The 22,471-nt window shown below is 42.2% G+C and overlaps 1 protein-coding gene across 1 annotated transcript in view; it reads left to right on the forward strand.

Moving 5' to 3' along the window:
• The first annotated feature begins 3,320 nt into the window (after positions 1–3,320).
• Positions 3,321–22,471, forward strand: part of ARNT2 (aryl hydrocarbon receptor nuclear translocator 2) — a 108,248-nt gene continuing 89,097 nt past the window's right edge. Inside the window, exon 1 of the mRNA XM_075045114.1 lies at positions 3,321–3,478. Coding sequence (XP_074901215.1) covers positions 3,448–3,478 — 31 coding nt within the window. The 5' untranslated portion in view covers positions 3,321–3,447. The remainder of the gene's footprint in view (positions 3,479–22,471) is intronic.

The following is a 22,471-nucleotide window of genomic DNA, read 5'->3' on the forward strand; positions in this document are numbered from 1 at the left end:
GAGTCCAGCACTGTCTCTGCTTTTGTTTTTAGGAATGCTATTCCATAGGAATTAGGCTTTCAAGGTACACAGCTTGGCATGAACTTGGGGAAACACAAATTCAGTAACTAGATTGATTTCATGCTTTAATGTATATGTGTTCTTTGTATTACAGTGAAAGTAAAACACGGAGCATGCATTTCCACCATTACTAGAACGTAATTTTAAGAGCAGTGATGGTTTCTCTCTTCAGCTACCAGTGTTACAGATCTCACCACAGACATGGAAAGGCTCAGAATGAGATAGCAAGGAAGTCGTTTATTACAGATAAACAGGGAATAGTTCCATTCATTTATGGATTGTTTCAAGGATTCTCAAAGACCCTGCTAATACTGCCTATTAAGATAGAGAAGATGGGGAGGAGAGAAAATCAATCTCATTTCTCAATCTATTTAAGTGAACAAAGAACCGCGTGTGAAACTGAACAGAGCGAGTCAACAAAGCTCACACCAAACACAAAAGAAAAGAAGCTTTATTTTGCATAATTATGTCTGAATCACAGTAGATTTGACAGAACGTGTTCCATTCTAAGCCCTAAGGTCTTATTTAGGCAGAGCACAATATCAAATATACTGGCTGTAATGTGCTCTTTCTGGACTAATCTAACGTCTCATGGGATATTACGCAAGAGGACAGCACACACAGTTGAATGTTTCACAGGTTTATATTCAGTCGTTCTATGGCTTATTCCATACGTCTATCGAAAGCTACGATAGCACACTGTCAGATCTCTCTGGGTTTTTTTCTTCCGGGGTAGCTTCCTTATCTCTAAAATAGAAATGAAATAAGAAATATCAATGCTTTTCTGGTAAGACGGAGATAAGGCTTAACCCATGAAGATGTGTAAATGCCTTCAGAGGACACTTCAGAAGTGCCTAATGCTATAAATTATGGTTTTATAAGGTATTTTACTAACATTATAGTATTAGGGGTTTGGCCCTTTATGCATGTATGTAACTTGACATAATGGAAGCTCACGGAAAAGCTTTCATGAGCAGTATTACCTGTGCAATTTGAACACCAGACTTTATAGAAACCTAAAGGAATTGAGCTATGACCTGTTTCCTACAGCAGGGTAAGCTACTCCGAATGTTGCTTTCCTCATTAAAGGTAAGAATCTAGAAATACTGTGACCAAGGTTCTCTCAAATCACAACAATGTTTTATCTGAATGGAAATAAGCCGTATTTACAAAATTGCTGATATTAGCACAGTCTTCTAGTATTAGCAGGGTAAATGCCTTAAGATAAGAATTAAGATTACCTGCTGAGCATCCAAACCACCACAGCATCAGGAGGCACTAAAGCAGTAAGATGCTTAGAAAAACAGCTCAACATCTGATAGGCAAAAGCACAATAAATCAAAGATAAAGTAAACTTTCTAGATAAGCAGGGGCATTTTAATGCTACTCTGATTAAACTCATCTACAGGAAACGAGTAAACACAGCCTCCATGCTTTCTCCATCTTTCTGCCAATTTACACCTTAATGGCTAAACTGTTTCAGGTTACTTATTCAGCAAAGCAAGGGATTGATTTGCAACTTTTCATTTTGAGTGCTGCCATTAACTTCTGCAGGGCTGTTCAGGGCAACCGAGCACAGCCATTGGGAGACGTTTAAAGATTAACAGACCTTTGCAGCATTCCAGGGGTGTGAAAAAGCCATCAAAAAAAATTTTTTTTCACTATTACATACATGCTACACGTGACTGCTGCAGTTATTGCACTGGTGGTTTTTCACAAATCTTGCAGTTTGATGATTCTATTATACTGGGGTTTTTTTCCCCTTAAAGACTTGAGTTATGAGAAAAATCTCAGATTTCATTCAAAGTGTATTCTTTAGTCCTTGTGTTTGTAATGGAAAGCCTTAAAATGTGAGCTGAGTTACACAGGATCAGTTGTTCAGTTGCACTGCTTAGCTTGAATGTGAGCGTAGTGCGAGGTAAACCACGGTTTTTAGAGGGATACTATACAACTCTTGTACTCCACCCGGAGGAGCGCAGAATGACCTGTCTCTGAATTCCTGGATATTTTTTTAAAGAACGCCAAGAGTTATTACATTTGCCTTTGTAATTCCAGGAAATCAGTATTATTAACAAAGGACTAAGATGTTTCCGTATAGCACTACCCACTCGAAGCACCAAGTCCTCCATCTTACAGTCATACACTTAGCATGTTTGTAATGTGAAGATGACGCCACAGCTCCTCTTTTCCCCCAAAAGCTCTAGGGCTCACTTCACGCTCGACCGAGCTGAATGCCAACCCCGTGCCAGTTGTGTGTGTTGATCCCGGGGAACCACAGGAACAGCACTCCTGAAGCCCGAGCAGAAGCAGCGCTGAAGAGGTATGGAATCACGGGGCTCCATCCCACTTCCACCTCCCAGAGGACGTCCATCATCGTCTGGTGATGACAGGGATAGCGCTAACGCTGTTTAATGGTTCCCCTCCTGCACCCTCTCAGCAGGGCCCTCACTTTTGCTAGTGGCAGGTGGCCCTCCAACCATCCCCCCCCCTCAGTTTTGGGTGGTGGCAGGCTGCACCCCAACCCCTCCCCCTCAGTTTTGGGTGGTGGCAGGCTACACCCCCCCCACCCCCTCAGTTTTGGGTGGCGGCAGGCTGCACCCCAACCTCCCCCCCTCAGTTTTGGGTAGCGGCAGGCTGCACCCCAACCTCCCCCCCTCAGTTTTGGGTGGCGGCAGGCTGCACCCCAACTTCCCCCCCTCAGTTTTGGGTGGCGGCAGGCTGCACCCCAACCTCCCCCCCTCAGTTTTGGGTGGCGGCAGGCTGCACCCCAACTTCCCCCCCTCAGTTTTGGGTGGCGGCAGGCTGCACCCCAACCTCCCCCCCTCAGTTTTGGGTGGCGGCAGGCTGCACCCCAACCTCCCCCCCCTCAGTTTCGGGGGCAGGTAGCGCACCAACGGCCACCCCGCGCCCCTCTCGCCCGCGCACGGGCCTCCCCCAGAGCCCTCTCCCTCAGGGGAGTTGGCGCCCTGTGAGGAGCCGCGCGCACTAGGAGCCGCCGGTTCGAGCCCCGCGGGCGGCGGCTGGTTTGGGAGCGGGGCGAAGGGCACGTTCGCCCCGCTACTTGCGGGGCGAGACGCGGGGGGGGGTCCCGCCCGGGCGCCGGCGGACGCGGGCCCAGCGCACATGTGCGGCTGCCCGGCACATGCTCACTGTGCGCGGCGCATGAGCAGACGCGGCGCGGGGCCCATCGGACATCTTGGGCCGCCCCGCACGGAGCGGGGAGCGCCGCCGCCGGGCCCCGGGGCGGGAGTAGCCCGCCGCCCCTGCGCCTCCCGGCTCGGCCCGCCCGCCCTGGCGCCGGCCGCCTTCCCCTCCCCCGCCTCCCCCGGGCTGCTCAGAGCATCCCTCCTCCCTCTTGCATTTGTCTTAATTCTTCTCAGAGACAAGATGGCAACGCCGGCGGCGGTAAACCCTCCCGGTGAGTAGCTGCTGCTGCCGTCGCCCCCTGCGCTGCAGGGAGTCCGTCTCGCCCCATGTGGCCCCGCCGCACAACACGCCCCCCCCCCCCCCCCCTCCCGCCCCGCCGCCGTAGGCACACACCCGCCCCTGGGGACGGCGCGGTCCCCGCAGCCGTCAGGGCGGGCAGCCCCCCGCCGCCCTCCCCTGCGCCCCCGGGCTCGTCCCGCGGGTCGGCGGGGGCCGCTGGCTGCGGGCCGGAGGGGGCGCGACGCCGGCGGCGGGGAGAGCCGGGCCGCCCCGGGCGAGGAGCCGCCCTGGGACCGCGTGGAGCCGGAGAGCTGGGAGCCCTCGGCGGGTGTCTCAGGCTGCAGGAGTCCGGCTGCCTCCTCTCGCTCCGGGGTGTTGCCGTTGGGCGTAGGCGCCGCAGAAACGAACAGTTTTGCATAAGCATACGCGGTCATATGGCAGGAAAAAGAGAGGACGTGTTCCCCGGCCGAAGCCGGGCGGGAAGGGTGGCAGTGGGGCAGCGGGTTTCGGCTGCGCAGCGCTGACCTGTGCCTGCCCTGGGAAGCGGTAGGAATATTTGCTTTTCCTGCCTGTGCGTTGGCCAGGTTTGTTGTCGGGAGGCAAAACCGGCTTGTGAAGCGTTGCTCGGAACCAAAACAGGGTGTCAAAACTGACTTAGGGCACCTCAGTGCGGGCAGGGTCTTTGCCATGGGTTTATTTTCTTGCCAAAGGATGCAGGAAATACTTTCTGTTAACGCTACGTTTATTAAGAGAAGAAACTTCCCAAAATTTTCTCTTTGAATTTTTTGTGAGAGAAGAGATTCCCTGACGTTGTGTTACGTGTCTGTGAGGTGCAACGTCTTTTTTGTTGATCGTGCGATGGAGTGAAATGGCTTTGGATGAAATGTCACAGTACATATTTTGGATATGTACTTGGATCAACTTAGTGTTGGATCAACAAGTATCTGACACTAAAATAAGGGGGACAACGGATCTTGCGCTGGGCTTAATGCTAACGAAGAATGTTTTTATCAGAGGTGGATTCCGGTTTTACTTGTTTTACTATGTGATCACATTTTGTCGTTTTCTGTAGAGTCGAGTTCAGTTCTGAAAATTAAGGACTTGCTCGAGTAAATGCCAACTAATATTTAAAGGTTGTTCTTTAGGTTAAATCTTGATGTAGTCGGTTGTGTAGTTGTCACACTGAAAGTAAATATTATGATATAAACAATTAATTTGGTTCTGTAAGTGTCAATAAAGTAAGCAGAAACAGATCTTTGCCAATCAGGTTAAGTTTTAATATCAGAATTCTATATAGTAAATGAAAATCAATATGTAATAGAATGTTATTAAACGAATATTTAGCTTCCAGGTTACTATGTCGCACATGGTAACAGAGTTTCATTGCGTGCAATCAGTGAGCTGTTTTGCCAACAAAGTAGGATACGAACGGCCTTCTTTGACTTAGGTTTGGTTTGCCATTCTCCTATCTGCTCCTCCAAGGAGCACTGAAGGGACAGCCCTGACCACTTAAGAGGTCTATGCTGAAACTGCTGAATTATAGTAGAGCCTGGTGGCCCTTTTGCACCAACCATTTCTGCTTTCTGTTTTCACCTGCCTGCAGCTGAAGCCACAAAAAGATGTGGTTGCGGGGTGTATGGTATGCACGCACCGCAGAGCAGCCTCAGAGTAGAGCTTCACAGTTGTTCTTCTGTGACCACTTTGTGAATTTAGAGAGTGTAATGGGATTATTGAAGAAACATAAAAAAATACGAGGGAAACAAGAGCCAAATGTGTTTGCTGTATGCATCTCTGTGCAATGATCTAACATAGCTGAAGCTGACTTGCAGTTTGGTCCTCAAACTCTCTTGAGCACGGATTGCTGGTCCACTGGAAAGATGAGGAAACGTGTTGGTTTCCTGCAGTGAACCAATACGTACTTCTTCAAGGCTGAGGTTACAGAGCATTATTTCACTCCTTGTCTAGGCAGTTGGAACAGATCTGAACTGAAAGACACACTCACTGGCTGTTAATGGTCCTCCCATGTTTTCTGTGTGTGAGCGTTGCTGTCAGACAAACGTAGTGATGCATGGACGAAGTCAAGATGAGGAGTTTTTGAGCTGTAAAGAGGTGAGGAGAGGAGACCTTAGATCTGTAGCGTAGTGCTGTGTTTACTCTACCACAGACAGCGGAAGATAGAGCTCCATGAAATACCTTGATTTATGCTGTGTTTTTTTAAAGTCATAATCTGTTGCTTTTGTTATTGTTTTGGATTAACTACAAAGCATTGCAGAGAAACAATCAAAAGCTGTAGCGAGAGGATTTTAATACTGCTATTTTCTCTTGGGGCCAGATCCTCAGCTGGAGTAATGTGAAAGTAGCCCTATTAGTATTGGTGAAGCTGTGCCGCCTTACGCCAGTTGACTTTCTGATCTGCAATGTTAGGGGAGCACAATAGAGAGATTAACTTGTTAAGCATCTTTAATGATGATTAGAAATTACAATATGATTAAATTTTTATTAAGCAATTGTCTGGGGTTCTAATAACAGTTGATAATTTAGGCAGGACATTAACTTGCAGCTACCACAATACAAATACATGTGATTTTAGTCATATTCTAGATAGTGGAATGGGGATTAGCGGAGACAGAAAAGCTGGGTGTTCTCCAGAAAGTCTTTCAGTGTGGGATCTCCTGGTACAGAACCATGCACTGCACTGCAGCATCATCTTCTCTCTCACGTTAGAAGCAGATTTATCCATTTTCCCACTGATCTTTTTATAATGGAGAGTTTGAGTTATGAAAGTTGGTGGAAGCGGGAGTGGTTTGCAGCCTGTCCTGGCTAGGGCTCACGGGAATTGTGGTGTCAGGGACCGAATCGTGGTGGGGGTAAGGCCATCCCTGTGGGCTTCCTGGGCTGTGTTTGATCTAAACTGATAGTTCTTTTTGGTGAAGGTGTTCGTCCATAGCTGCAACTAGACATCGCACTGTCAAAACTGGGGTGCTCTGTGAGATAGTCTTCTTTCTTCCTCTTCCCGCATGCTTAGCCTTGGGAATGGGATCTGGTTAGAAGTACTTTGTTCATTTTTTGTAATCTGGATGACTAACTGAAGTGTGAAACACAATACAGGTGTGTGGGAAGCTCATCTGCATTGGCACAAAGCATCAGAGTTAATTTATTTCCTCCTGAAATAAGATTGGCATATTAAATGGAATTTAAGAACAAAAAGATTGTGGAGGTGTAACAAGCATTTCATAAATTACTGCTTGCAGCAAAGTAACTTAGTGCCATGTCTGTTTTAAATGTATATATTTTTGGAATGCAAACTTGTCCATAACTGTTGCTACTTTGGGGTCAAATTTTGCTTAACTTGAGTGCAGTACGTGATGTGGTGATTCTTGTATTAGCCAAGTTGGGATGAAAATGTAAAACTCTTAATGAATTCAACATTTTCTTTTCCTGACACATTACTTGGTCTTGGGTGATGAGTTCGGTCTGATGGGTGGTCCCAGAGCAGCTACTTTCTGCCATGATCAGGTGGTGTGAAATGAACTGGTTGTATCCTTTCAGTTCTCCCTGGTGAGGTATCCCTACATGGAAGGGCCACCCTGGGTGGTACCCACAGATGTACTGCCAAATGCCACAAACTTGCAAGTCAAGTCAGAAGAAATAATGAGATTTCAGAGTTTATCTAGAGTTACACTAGAGGGTGAATCCTGTAGGATGCGTTTTTTGGCTATGTTTTAAGACCTTCTGAATCGTTAGGATTGTATTCTTATATTTAATTGAAAAAAACCACAAACTGGATTGTTCACATAGTCACTAAAGCTCCTTTAATGATTCCTTTTTAAGCAGAGAGCCCAAAGTCTAAAGGTATGGAGAGCAATGTGTCCCCAGAAGGGCATCTACTAGAGATCTGTTGAGACAGAGAGAGGTGGTGGGCCATGAGAGAAAGCAGTTGCTGTGGCTTAAGACATTGCTATTACAACCACAGTAGTTGATGGGGGTACTTTTAGCCTATGGCTAATCCAAGATATAAAAAAAATTGGGGTTGAACCTTGAAGAAAGATGATTAGATAAGCTCTCTTTACTTTCAGTTTGTAATGAGTTAACAGCAAATTTTATGTCATATCAGTGAAAACCTGTAACTCAGCCCTGCATCTGGGCCCTTGTTTTAGGCAAGTGCATTGCGTTCTGGGAGCTGGTTTTGTTTGTATGTGTTTGTTTGACTTGGGAGTTAAGTGGAGATAAATCATTCTCCTGTTTCAGCTGGACATTCTGAGAACCAAATCGTCTGTTAGCCAGTCTTATGTTTGCCCTCAAGTTACTAAGTTATTAAGTGCTGTGGACGAATTTTGTTGATGCTGCCCATTCCATATTCCCAAAAGGAATTGGCTTTCTGAAGTTGACAATCTGGCCGCTCTTTTCTTTAGCTTTCATACAGCTTTGAAATTGATGATTAAAAAAAATCTACTTCAGTGTTTTAGATTTCAAAATTTTCTATTCAACTCAGAGCCCAAAAGTTGTTGTGTTTTATTGCTACGGTAGTAACAGCTTTGCCCTTCATTACAATATAGACTATCCAGTAAACTCCAAAATCAATTTAACAGCATCCTGAGGAGTAAATGGAGTGTTCTAGTGATGGAGATTATAATGTGCTCTGATGTTTCTGGGATGCAAAAAAGTAGTCTTCTTTCTAAGATAATGTTAAAACAAACATCTCAAAAATGGAACACTTGTTAGCTAGTGGAAGGTTTAAATTGCGGATTTTTTTTTTCTCGTATTTTTGTCTCCTCCTTACTGTAGAATTGGTCCTTATTTCAGTCAAACTGTGGTATGAGGTGATAGTGCCTCTTGAATTGTTCTCTGATAATGTTTTGTCCTTCAGGACTGTGTACTGAACAGTAACTTGCATTGAAGAAATGTCATTTTTTGATATTTCTAATATATATGGCATACAAAAGATTTCATTTCAGGATATCTCTTCTATCACAGAATATTTATTTAAAATTTGCATATGTAGCCTTTGGTTAGTTTCAAATATTTTTTCAAATCGAATAATGTTTCCCCATGCCTTTTAATAAAAATGCAAAACAAAACAGATATTGCCGATTTCTGTAATACCAGATGGTATTGCTGATTTTTCTTTTCAGTAAGAAAAATTGCTACAGAGATTAGGTAGCAAAGGAAAAAAAATAGCCTTTTCAAAACAGTCAAGGCAAAATAACGTTGTTGAAGTAGTGATTATTGTTATTAAGAGGACAGAAATGGGGCTGTCATTATGAAGATGTATTTGGAAATTATGCTTAAATGGCTTGTGAAGATCAGACGTGTGTGTCGTTTAGGGTAATTTGGGGGGGCTTACTGCTTCATAGCTGACACGTAAGAATGGAAAATACGTTAATTCAGTGCTACCTGCAGAAAGTACAATATTATTAAAATTTGCAATAGAAAAGGGAAAGAGGGATCTTGAGTTTAAGACACAGGAATTTAGATCTCAGGTCTTGTTGTAGATTTCTGGCAGATTTTCCAGTCTATCTATAGCAAAGTGTCTTTGGGTGGCCAGCAGTATTTAGAAATAGATGAATCGGCTCTGGATGAGCTATTCTGTCTAGCCAATACTGTGGAGTGCAGAGATGCTGCCTTGGGTGCAGAAGTGTGCAAATACCAACCCAAGCTTTTCTTGACTGTAAGAGTGTGCTCAGGAAAGGTTATGTGGGAGAGAAATCTGCAAAGATAGAGGTGCTTCTTCACCCATTCTGTAAGATAATTTGTGCAAAAAATTAGATTTGCTGTATGATACAGGCAAAAAATCTGAAATTTCAGAAATCTTGGGTGGGCGCTTGCTGAATAAACAACTGGTACAGTTTACTTCTTGCTAAGAGTGTTTCCTTTGCTCAGATGTAAAGCATTTCCTGTCACCCCATAGGTATCAATCATTCTGTCAAATGAGGGAAAGAAGAATTTAGTAAGGCTGCATTTGTACATTTTAGTTAGCTTCTGATTATAATCCAAGTAAGATAGACGTGCATTGTCAGCAAAGAAAAAAACTTAAAAAAATTAGTCATTTATTGTCTTCCATTGTTTAAAATAAAAAAAAAAAATTAATTGATTGAATAAACCCACATGGGCCAAATACCCACTTTTTGGCTACTCCAGAAGGAACTACTTTGTCAAAAAATGTTACAGGATTTCAGCAAAATCCGGCCTTTAAAGTGTATAAATTACATGGTTTGAAACTTCAGTACCAAACATAGAATGCCAGTTTTTTAACAAGAGCTGATTCAAACTTTAATTTGGATAGTCAAAATTTCAAATGGATCTTGGTTTTATTGTTTACATGGATTAATGGCCATAGGCATGCAATGGGTAATGAATTAGAAGCTGTTTTCAAGATAGATGTAATTTCCTCTTTTTGTACCCAAAGCACGCTAGTCTTCCTAGTCTTCCTTGGGCAAAGCCATCTGCACAGGGAGAAAGAGAAATCCTTTGTTTTGGATACTCTACATATTGATGAATGGTTCTAAACTTTCTGCTTCCTCTCTTTTTTGTCACCTTTTATTTCCATTTTGCCTATCGTCAGTATTTCTGTCCTACAGTTTCAATCCTCTTTCCACTGCAGTGCCTCTACCTTTCTCACAACTCCTGTAACTACCGTATTTTAACTGTGGTGCTATACTGGGCTATGTATTGACTTCTCAGTTACTGTTGGTTTAAATGTAAATGAATCCTGGCATTGTACTGGTGCTACTCCCAAGTCTTTCAAGAGCTTATAAATTCAGATTCCATTCTGTAGGTAGCATCTGAAGTCCCTCTTAAAGAAAAGTGGTACTTTTTTATAAGTAGCAATGCTGCTGCCTTCCATGTAACCCAGCAGGTACTGTAAGGTATAATAAGTTGGCTCAAATTAGGAGCCTCTTATTAGCTTACATCTGCCCTAGGTGTATCTATGTTGCTGCTTTGTTCAAGGACAGCTTGTAACATTAATTTCAAATGTTTAGATTTGGGCTGCTGAGGTTTTTCTCATCTAAATGTCAACTGCATGTGACAAACAGAATAATATAAAATAATTAAATTTCTTTCTCTAATCAAGCAAAAGGGATGTTGAATTGTTTAATTACTGGCATTGCCAGCATGCAGATGGGAAGGCTTTTCAGGTAAGTTGCTAATACAAAATGCCTGAAATGGATAGTAATTAACAACTGGCTCTTCATTGGTATGTTAATTACACTGCCAGTTGTCCTGGTGCCTGTCCTTGTTTAAATGTTCAGTTACACTGAACTGAAGCGTTCACTTCCTGGCAAACATAGAATGTATCAGAACAGTTTGACTCTCAGATATATGCAAATATTTTATGGGAAAAGGCATGCCAGTAAATCACTGAGCTGCAAAGAACAAAAACACTGCATATTTCTATTCCTCAGAGGTAAAAGCAAAACCTGTTTCTGTGGAATATACAGGCCTGATTTTGAAAAATGGTCTCCAGTACTTTCCCAGTAATAATCCAGAACAAGATTTCATGCAAGTAGATAGTTTTAGGGGCTTGTTACTGCTGGCTCTCTCTGTTAGTAAAGGTAGGTGGACATCTGGGTGCTGTTAAATGCCCTTGCAATGCACATATTTTTAAAACTGTATTGCCTCTAATATTTGCATGGAAAATCAAACTGAATTTGAAATGCTTTTAAAACTCAAGATAAAACTGATTTTTTAGAATTCAAGGAGAATTAAAGCAACTTCTTATGAATACATGTATTGGGTTTATGTGGCAAGGTTTTGGTAGTGGGGGGGCTACAGGGGTGGCTTCTGTGAGAAGCTGCTAGAAGCTTCCCCTGTATCTGACAGAGCCAATGCCAGACAGTTCCAAGATAGACCTGCCGCTGGCCAAGGCTGAGCCCATCAGCGATGGTGGTAGTGCCTCAGGGATGTGTATTTAAGAAGGGGGAAAAAAACGTGTGCAGTTGCAGCCAGAGAGAGGAGTGAGAATATGTGAAACAACCCTGCGGACACCAAGGTCAGTGAAGAAGGAGGGGGAGGAGATGCTTCAGGTGCCGGAGCAGAGATTCTCCTGCAGCCCGTGGGGAAGACCACGGTGAGGCAGGCTGTCCCCCTGCAGCCCAGGGAGGTCCACGGTGGAGCAGATATCCACCTGCAGCCCATGGAGGACCCCACGCTGGAGCAGGTGGATGCCCGAAGGAGGCTGTGACCATGTGGGAAGCCTGCACTGGAGCAGGCTCCTGGCAGGACCTGTGGTACCACGGGGGACGATGCTGGAGCAGTCTATTCCTGAAGGACTGCAGCCTGTGGAAGGGACCCATGCTGGGGCAGTTCATGAAGAACTGCAGCCCGTGGGAAGGACTCGGATTGGAGAAGTTCATGGAGGACTGTCTCCTGTAGGAGGGACCCCATGCTGGAGCAGGGGAAGAGTGTGAGAAGTCCTCTGCCTGAGGAGGAAGGAGCGACAGAGACAGCATGTGATGAACTGAACACAACCCCCATTCCCCATCCCTCTGTGCCCCTGGTGGGGAGAAGGTAGAGAAAATTGAGTAAAGTTAAGCCCAGAAAGAAGGGAGGGGTGAGGGGAAGGTGTTTTTAAGATTTGGTTTTGTTTCTTATCATCCTACTCTGATTTGATTGGTAATATATTAATTTTTCCCCAAGTCGAGTTTTGCCCATGATGGTAATTGGTGAGTGATCTCTCCCTGTCCTTATGTTGACCCACAAGCCTTTTGTTATATTTTCTCTCCCCTGTCCAGCTGAGGACGGGAGTGATAGAGCAGATTTGGTGGGCACCTGGCATCCAGCCAGGGTCAACCCACCATAGTGGATCACGTCAGTAGTCTCAGATCTTAGTTAAATTACAGTTTAGTTCTTTTGAGAATGCAGATTGTCTTCTGTTATTTGGATGGTGCTTTGCAGAGTGCATCCTCAATCTCCAGATACTACTGCAATAAGTAAAACCAGACTGCAGCTGGTATGCCTCTCAAGTTATTCAGTAATGTCCTGAAGAAGGGCAGGCTGGTAAAGTTATGTGGCTGACCAGCATGTCAGTATGAGGCTAGTATTTTAATTTGCTAAGCTTCTGTCATGTGGAAAGCAGTTAATCTGCGCAACTGCCCTCAACACGTGGCAGAAGTCAGCCCCTGAAATTTGGTGCTGATTTTAACAGTAGCTGTGGGAAGTGGATTATAGTCATAAAATTAGCTATAAAATGGCACTAGCTACTGTGTGTCACTGCCCTCTGAGTCATGCTCGATCTGTTTGTTGACAAAAAATTTTATTGCTGTTGGTACTGCAGAGCCAACGTGGCCATGGACAAGCTGGGTTTCCATTGTTTCGTGTCCAACAGGCAAAGTTGCTAGCTCAATTTTGAGTCCAGCTTCAAAGACTTAAAGTACCGTTAGCTGGAAGAGCTTGGTTTGAAATGCTAAATTCTTGTGTTCCCAACCACTGAGAGGCAGCTCATTTAACAGCAGTCTGTGGAGCCTGGCTCTGTGAGAGAGTTTGGGAAAATAGAGGTCAGTCTGATGACTACTCCTGTGAGTCATGTTCATGCCATAATATATGGGGACACCAATGGTTTCCCCAGATTTAGTTTGCTGGGTTTTTTTTAAAAGCATCTTTAAGAGATCGCCTGGCTTTCTGCATATAGCTGTCACCCTGAAAATGCTCTGCATTTCTGTAGTGAATAGTGGCTTGACCAGTAAAAAACAAGGCTGTATAATGAACATTTCCCTTTATTTTTATGAGATTTTCAGCAGCCTTAGGAATACAATGGCATCTTATTGGAGCTATGTAAAGGTTTCAGTGTTTCTGGGATAAATGTTCCTCTGCTAATTCATTTTGTTGATGTTTTAATGTAACCCAGACAATTTTTCTGGTTTATGCAAAAAAAAAAAAAAAAAAGAAAAAACGTTTAATTTGCTGTGCGATCGGGTTTGTGGGAACAGCAGTTTCATCTTAGCTGCATTGTATTTTTGCTTACCAGTGAAGGTTTGAGGTATGCATTTTCATTGTTGAAATTAAAGTAAATGCAGCATCACTAAAGAAAAATACAGGAGCATTTTCAAACTTTCTTACGAGGACTGGGAAATAAGCATTCTTTCTGAATGCCTGGGCACATTTTAAAGGTGGGCTAGAGTCCTAAATAATTATTCGCCAGCTCCTTTCTTGTAGGCATCTTATCAGAGCAGAGTTTCTGTGAGAATAACTTGGGGGGTATTGAGCCCTTCTCTCTGACCGTGAAGCCCAGTTTAGCTGGAAGAGATGGCTGCACCCCACCGCACCGCAGCGCGGGGGGCCCGCTGCCTCCTGCAGCGGGCGGTCCCCGCTGCCCGGCGGTCCCCGCTGCCCGGCGGTCCCCTGGAGGTCACCATCCATGGTGCTGAAAGGGCACCAGGGTCTGCGCTCCACCCGCCGGCACCACAGCCCCGGTGTCGGCGGAGGGCTAACGGCAGTGGGTTTCAGCGGCATCTCTGAGCGATAACCGTTAGCCCTCGAGGTGTTGAGGACATGTTCTGTTCTCCTGGCTCTCTGATCGTGGGAGCGATCTCCAACAAAGAGAGCAGTGGGCTGCGGGACCTAAGGATGTCTTAAATGGACGTAACAGTCTTCCGCAAATGCCACGTGTTGAGGCCTGCAGAATCCAAATTTCGCGGTTCTTACACAAGTCTTGAAAGAATGCGTAATGTCTCTGTAGATTCTCTGCCAGAGCTCTCTGCATCTATGGGTTAAGGTTGTTCCAAGTGAAACTGTTTTTTTGTTGTATAGGTGAGGCTGGACTGAATTCTCACTAAGAACAAAACGTGTTAGATCAGACTTGTGCTACATGGAACCCCTAGCCCAAAATAGCCAATTGCAGACATTTTAGAATAAAGTATAAAATTTCCATTATGGATACTTACAGAATGAGATGGCGATACAGAATTTTCTTCCTTCTTTGTTGTTGATGGGCATTGTGAAGTACTTAGGTTTATATGGGTCTTTGGGTCTCCTTGTAGTTTATTCAAGCTTGAGACTTCACTCTTGAATGATCACAGCTGTTGGTTTTATTTCTTCTAAATTAAACTGAGTGTTTCTAGACTTGCTGTTCAGGAAATCCAGCTGTATCTACATCCGATCTGAGATGTAGTAGTCTTCTGGTTAAATATATCTCGATACTCTTTCACTCTTCAAACAAGCTGACATCATATGTTTCCAAATTGTTTTGTGACTCAAGACTTAATCTTATTTTTTATTTTTTTTTTAGTGGTGTCCTCCTTCTGCTTCTTAAGCCCTTTGGTTCTGGACTGTAAATGTGACTGAAGCTTATGATGGTTTTTAACATTTTAGTGAAAGCTGCCAGTCTGAATATCTTTTCCTCTCCAAAGTCTTCCCTTTTGTTACTTGTGTTTCTCCCTCCAGTTCCATGCATGTTTTTAAAAAAGAGGCCATGTAAATATGTAAGGAGTGTTTGAGGTTAGGCAGCTGTAGGGTGGCACTGTGAAACAAAATCTTAGTGCTGGGGTACAATAGCTGAATTAAAAGATGGGTGGTTTTACTTGTTGGCATTTTGGTTGAGTAGAATCACTTGGAGATGTGTGAGTGGGTGGAAAGAACATTAACATGAAGTTCATGCTGAATTATGTTTTGCTTGAGGAAAACTATTCATTAGTCTCATAGCTGGCACATGCCTTTTTATTCCTTCTCTAAAGTAGTATCTGACTACTTTGATGAAAAGGTTGATATGACATTAAGGAATTGGTTCTGCCTCATCTACTGACGATGTGCAAAAGCCTTTCTGCCCTTGGCAGAACTGAATAAGACGTAGGCAGCATGCCAGTCCTCACTTTGGTCTAGGAAGGGCGTACATGTGGTAAATGTTTCAGGGTACACAGAGTCATGGCTCCATCTCTTAGTGTTACGTGTGGAGGTTAATAATGTTGTATCCAAGTTCAGCTCTGGAGCTCATTGTGTCTCCACCTAAACCCCTTTGTTGGTTTTGTTTTTTCAAGATGGTCTTAAGGACAAAATGTTCTTTCATCATTGCTAAATTTAAAATGACTGTGGTAATTATGAGTAAGAATTTCAGAGACCAATAAATTCTCACTGTGCAGGAAAATTCTTGGCTGTTACAAGCTGCCTGCATTTTTCACTTTCGTCGCTGGCTGGCTATCTCATGTCTGAGAACTGACCTGGGAAAGAAGACAGTCTTGTGGTATAGACGCTGGACAGGGTTCAAATTTACTACAGGCTTCCTACTTAACCTCTGACAAGTAATATCCCCATGCCATGGTTAAGTAATCTGATTTTTGTTTCCATTTCTCTTACCTCCAGTTTGCATGTCCTGTTTATAAGGCTATGTATTCTGGGAGGCTTTTTTGACACGCATTTGTTATAAAATGACCTATTTGTAGGAAAGTGTGGAGTGTCTATCCTGGAGCAAGCAGAGATAATTTTTTTTCATCATGACGTACTAATTGATAATGTTTTAACAACAGACTTTTAGTGCAACCACATTTATGTTCTATTAGCAAAGATTTTTTTCTCCCTTTGGGAGGAGGAGGAGATAAAAAAGCAGAATATGCAGCTTCTTTCTCCTTGGAAAGAGCAGATATTATTTATTCCAGGCACATGAATAACCATTGATTTGTATTTTCTTTATACAGTAGGTATGATGTTGGGATAATGTGCTTTTTAAGTGTCTTGGCAAAATATACACATGAGCATAGATGGATAGCTATTTCGGTGCTGAACTACCAACGATCCACCTAGCTTTAAAGTCTTAATATAGGCTTTACAACTTATTTCCTGCTGTCTTGACTTATGGTTGCTTTTGTCACTTAATTTGCCTTTGAAAACACATTAGTTTGTTCTCAGCCAGTTACAGTTTGAATTAAGATTGAGAGCAAAATATTCATTGCTTTGTACACAAAAGAAATGATCAAACTATATGAAAAATACAGTTACACAGAGTGAAAATTATGAGATAATTTTAAAGTGTTTGTTGTGTGTTTGAGAGTTGAATTTAAAAAGTGGGAAAATGCATTATATAGGGGTATTTGTTTAGTATGTTAACTCAAATTGCTCTTTAAATCAAGTCAATGAGCTGTCACTGGAAGTAAATACATTTTCAGAAATCAAATCACAATTCTTTTTTAACATTGAAATGTAATGATAAGGTATTTGTAGTGATTTCCTGGTAAGTGTATTTGGCTGCCACTAGTTGTTTGCTTTGTTGCGTGAAGTCCCTGTAGTAGCTGGAACCTGACTGCCAAGTTTGTCATTCAGACTAATTTTATATGTCCCTTGTACTTGTCTGTGCTGCTCTTCAGTCAACAAATATCAAAACAAAAAACTTAGTTTGGTCAATATTTGCAGACAAATACTCAGCTTGTTTTTTGACAAACGTCCAGTTTGTTTATAGTGAGTTTTTTTTTCAGTATCGTTCTTCACTTCTGTATTTGATGTATCCACAGAACTGCCTGTATACTTTTGGGAACAAGTGGCTTGTAATGGATGTTGAATCATGTTTAATATGAATATGGGGACATGGAAAAATAATGTTTTGTTGTTACATGTTTTCATTTGTTTAGTAGATCTCTGGTAGAACATCCAGTGAATTCTTGTATTTTGTAGTTCTGAAAAAGCAGTAAGAGCATGGCCATTACAGCTGATCACTTCTCGAAAGCCTAGCAGAGCTTACCAGCAAACATCATTTTCTCTCTTATTTTAAAATTGGTAATTTTAAAAAGCAAAGTGTGAGATTCAGTATTATAAAAGCTGTTCAGGAAATAGCTCTGTGAAGAAGTTAAGCAGAAAAAAGTGTTTCAAAATTCATGACAAATTCTTCGGTGTCTAGTAAAGCTAAAGTAACACTAAGGAGTCTTCTGCAGCAAAGCATAGCAGTGTTTTGTATTTACTATGTGCCTATGAAGGTTTCCCTTATGCCATAATGTTGGGGTGTTCTATTTGGAGCATTTGCAGAAATGAAAAATTCTGGAAAGTAATGCAAAATATGCAAATGCAGCTACCTTTGAACTTCCAAAAGCCTGTGGGCTTTTTTGTTGTTGTTGTTGTTGTTGTTATTTGCAGACATGAAAGATATAATATGTGAAATTACCTAAAAGGCAGAATGTTCTAAAAAGCATAATTAATCATTCTGGGGCAGTGAAAGGTAGAAAAATCACTAAGACCTTTATTTGTAACTTTTTTTTGCTTGCAGAAAAATTCAGGTTTTGGGAAGCTCATCTTCAAAGACGAGGGTAGCTGCTAATATGGGTTGGTATGTCAGAGCAGTTAAGACTTCAGATGTTCTGAAGGTTGTCCTCTGCAGGAGGTTAAACTGAACACATCCAGATCTCTGACAGGTGCCAGTTGAATGTTGTGGGAAGACTGGTATACTCCTTTCAAGGTCCAGTTCAATTTGAATCTGGAATTTTCTTATCCACAGCCCTTTTCCATAGTCTGAAGGCTGCATTATAGTGCTTCATAAACTGGGCCTAGAGTATGGAAAAATAATGGTTTGGGGTAATAGATTACACAAGCAGTCTATTCACTTGTACATCTCATTTGAGTCATATGAAGTTTTTGATCCTTGTTGCTGCTATGGGAAAGTGAGGTTAGCTGTTTTCTCCCATCTTTAGAGACAAAAAAAATAAAAGAAATGTTAATCAGAAAATCTCCCTTGACTTACTGGAAGTTCGATACGGGATAAAATGAACTGAATATTTAATATGCAAGGCTCAGGCTGGGTTTTTGAAATGGAGTTAAATGTGATCTTTTTCCCCCGCAATTTTTAGACAGAGAACGTTGCATTAGAAATTGTGAGGAAAGGGAGAAGTGCTAAACCACACCCTATTTTTAGAACATGTTTTGTGATGTTCAGTGATACTCTTTTTAGGGTGTTTCACATAAATATTCTTGGTAATAAATTGGGATGTGGAAACACCTGAAAGGCCAATTAATTATCATAACATCAAATAAGCATCATATGCTTGTTGATCAAGCAGAACTGAAGTCATTAGTGCTATCAATAAAATACTGTTTAAAGGAAACAATAGCATTCTGATTACCCAACAGTGCCCAAGGACACTGTAAATATACTGATAATTAAGTATTTGGTAATGCAAGATGGTGTTCTGAATGAAATTTAGAATTAACATACCCTTCTGAGGCACACTTCAAAAAAAATCTTTGTAATAAATAATAAAGGCATTTGAAGGACATGAGTAAGTAATTTTCAATGAATAATTTAAATCAGAGTGGTCTAAATTTTACATCTTTGTAGCTGGACTATGTTGTTCCTGAGCTTTCCGCGGTTGGTGGGGAGTGGATGTCAGCATACGTCTGAGTGCATCACAGAGGCCTCAGGTCTTGGACCCCGGCTTGGTCAGTGGCTTGTAGGGCAGCTTGTGGGCTACCACCACAGCAGTAGTGGTTGGTTTAGTCTGATGTAGTTTGACAGTCACCACTTCCTCAGAAATACTTTGGGCAGATCTTTCACTGTCTTCCTTACCAGCCTCTCCATGACCCATGCTCTGCTGTAGTAGGCAGGTCAGGTGCAAGATACCACTTCTGTCCAGGTCTGGCTCCTTGGAATTTCAATTTTTTAAATTTAGGATGAATTTTATAAACACTTGCACCTGGGAACTTATACAATGCTTACTGTGCTTGTCCACCTCAGTGAAAATGGATTATAAAAATGTTTATGTGAAACAATTATAAGAGGGGACCAGGAATGAATTCATTCACAAAAACATCTCTGCTCATTACTTAAGAAATACCTTGTCAAAGTGCATCCAACTCGAACCAAAAGTTATAGTCATAAATCCTGCCTTGTACACCCATGAAATCTGATAGCTGACTTCTGTTGTAGTTAACAGAAAATACAGACAAGAATCAAGGGACGTTGGCTCTCAAGTCACATAAAATGACTTACACGTGAATTCTGTGTATTTCTGGGTAGAGAGGAAAAGTAAAATAGTCAAGAGAAGGCTTTGGATTCCTAGGAAAGCTAGGCTAGCCCTGATCTGCATTTGGTTAAGATCAATTTTGGTCAACGTTGTAGGCAGATTTATTACCCATTACCTTTATTTCATTGGATATTTACTACTATTCAGTATGTTTTATATAGTTGATAGGAGTTTAAAGCACTGTCATCTTGTCATGATGTAAACTCTGGAGAACAACAGTATTGATCTCAGCGGGGTTTTTCTTGTGTCTGCCATTGTAAGTATTTTAATAGCAGTTTCAAAACAATTTCTGCAAATTGACAGTTGAACTTGTACATGAACAAAATAGATTTGCAATCAAGCACTGATATTTGCTTGAAAACTAAACCAGCTTCTATTGCTGGAAGAAAATTGCTAAATAGGTAGTAAAAAGCCAGACTTCATGATAGAAGATAATAGAAATATTATTTTAACATAAATAATTTGAAGATGAATGAATAAAAATGAATTGATGACACAGTAACTGCTCAATAGTTTATCTGCACTCATTGTTATTATTTATTTATCATAAAACGATAGCATAGTAATTTATACAAGGACATTAGCTTGTAAACATCTTTCAACAATTATCTTGTCGAACAGGGAAATGAAAGAAGGTGAGTCTGGGGAAGGACAAATAGCAATGATGAGATAAATCTAGTAATTGGTGATCTACAGCAAGGGCATACTATGTAAAATGCTTGATTTGATTTTTAATGAAATAAATTAATAGTGGTAGTTGGCTTAATTTCTTACCTTTGTAAAAGAAGCACACTTGAGAAGTGTTGCGTCCCCTGCTCATGATGTAAAAACTGTCTGTCCTGTGCCAAGAGAAAGATTTTTCAAGCCCAGCATACCTTTTCCAGCACTGGCCAAAAACAGGTGCTTGAAGGAGTATAAAATCAGAGCAAGCATGTGTGGTGCTTCCCCTGGGTACCTTCCCACCCTCCAGCCATGTGTGACTCAGAGGCTTCTTGAGCCAGGCATAACATTTGTATTTTGTAGCACCCAGTGGATTTCTTTTCCACAATTTTTGGGCAGGCTTTACTAAAACCGATACAAACTTATAGCATCCACAGCTTCCCATTGCAGGGAGTTTGGGGCATCCAGAGATAGTCGTGACTGGTCAGGAAGGCTTGGCAAAAGTAGTAAAGGTGTGGGAATATAAAAAATGTGAAAAAGGACAAGTTGTGGGACAGTTTGACAGTAGCTGAAACAGTTTCACATTGCCCTTGAGGAGTAGACTGGCTTGGGGTGGCTATGAAGAGGGCACAAGCAATGCAAGAGGAGAAGGAATGTAGGTTTAGCTGTTCTGTTTTATACATGTAGTCATGAGGACGTCCAGCAAGGGACATGACGATGAGCAAGGCAGGAAATGAGGAAGGGTTGGATGAGAGGGTTTTTCCTTCTGTGTAGACAGAAGTACGATCTCAGCAAGTCTTAGCAACGCAGAGGCAGATGTGACAGAACTTGGCCATAACTGGAATCACAGTAAAGCTGATGGTACGGTGTTGTGAGTTGTTTTTTCAACTTGCACTGGAACAAACTGAGAGTTACCCAGTTGGCTCTTTCCTCTTCTACTGAGCAACAAATCTCACCAAGCTCTTTTAACAAATAATTAGTGATAATCTTGTGGGGCAGGGCCATGTGCAGGTGTTTTGCCTAATTCAGTATTATTGTGCCTGGCTTTAGGGTAGCTTTAGCTTGTCTTGCAGCTTCCACTTTACCTCCTGGTGTTTTACTGGATGAAATACAGCAAGTGTTCTGTTTTAAAAAGGGGAAAAAAATGTCCTGTACATGAATTTCTAATTGAATGCCAACCAAAACAAGCTAAATGAAACAGACTTGTTAAATGAAGAGTTAATGGACTGAGCACGATCTGTCTCTGAGAAACTTGAAGGAAAGTCATTGCACTTTATTATTTTTTCATCGTGTTTGTTTGCCCAGGCTGGGCGTGTGCTTCTACAGTTTTTGTGAGTTCATTAATGGGTTAGCTTTGGCCACTTCTGCATAACAGAACAGCCATATACGGTATTTGCTAGTTCTGACGCTAAGTAAAAATTATGGAAAATAACTTTGAATGTTACCTTCTGTTTCTCGCACACAACTTACAATTATGCAGTTATTTTTGGCAAATACAAAATGTCAGAGGAGGAGGGAGTATCACCATTCATTTCAAATGGAAATGATGCATAGTTTGGGGAGCCTAATTTTTTTTATAATTTATTTAGTACTTCTGCCACATGTCACTAATACCAGCTGAAATAATATCAATAAAACCAGGGCAAATTAAGGCAGAAAACAGTTAAGTGAAGAATTATGTTGTATCAGTGTGTGATCAAGTATATAATGGCCTATGACCAGGTAGGGTCACATTCAGACAGTATAAATGATCCTACTGCTGTTGACTGCCATTTCACTGTGACCCTTCATCTAAGCTAAGGACCTGCCTCTCTTCCTTTAATAAAGGTTCCATCAATCCTGAAACAGCCTTTCAAAGCCAGATTTTCATCCTCTCTGCAAACTGGCCTTTTACAGTAGCTGCCCTACTTCCCTGCCTGATTTGCATGTGCACTTTCCCACTTGTGACTATTTATACCTGAGAGACTTGCCAAGTGTTGGAGGCTCAGGTTGTGTTTTCAGTGCAAGACTAGTCCAGGTCCTTGGATTTCCTTCTAGCCCACTTTTTGGTGCACTTCCAGACTTCAGATGCGAGAAGTGCTTTTCTTCTAATGCATCTGTCCATCGTAATCTTGGTGGAGATCTAGGTGCTGTTCTGCCTGAGTTAAAGCCCCGACTTCTGCAGTGAGAAAGATTTATCAAATTTTTGAGGCAGGCCAGGTGCTTATGTTGGGGTGACAGTCTTCAAGTTCATTCTACAATGCAGATATAAGCCTTGTTTTAATTCTGAGGGCATTTATTGTTTTTCAAGGCTAGAGACACACGTTCAGAACAAGAGCCATTAAGGCCTCTTTTTTTAATCTTTTCTCCTTATTTTGAATTCCAGTAGCTGCCTCTTCTTGAGGGGAATGGTCATA

The sequence above is a fragment of the Buteo buteo genome, chromosome 13 (genome assembly GCF_964188355.1).
Source record: "Buteo buteo chromosome 13, bButBut1.hap1.1, whole genome shotgun sequence".
Classification (NCBI taxonomy): Eukaryota; Metazoa; Chordata; class Aves; order Accipitriformes; family Accipitridae; genus Buteo; species Buteo buteo.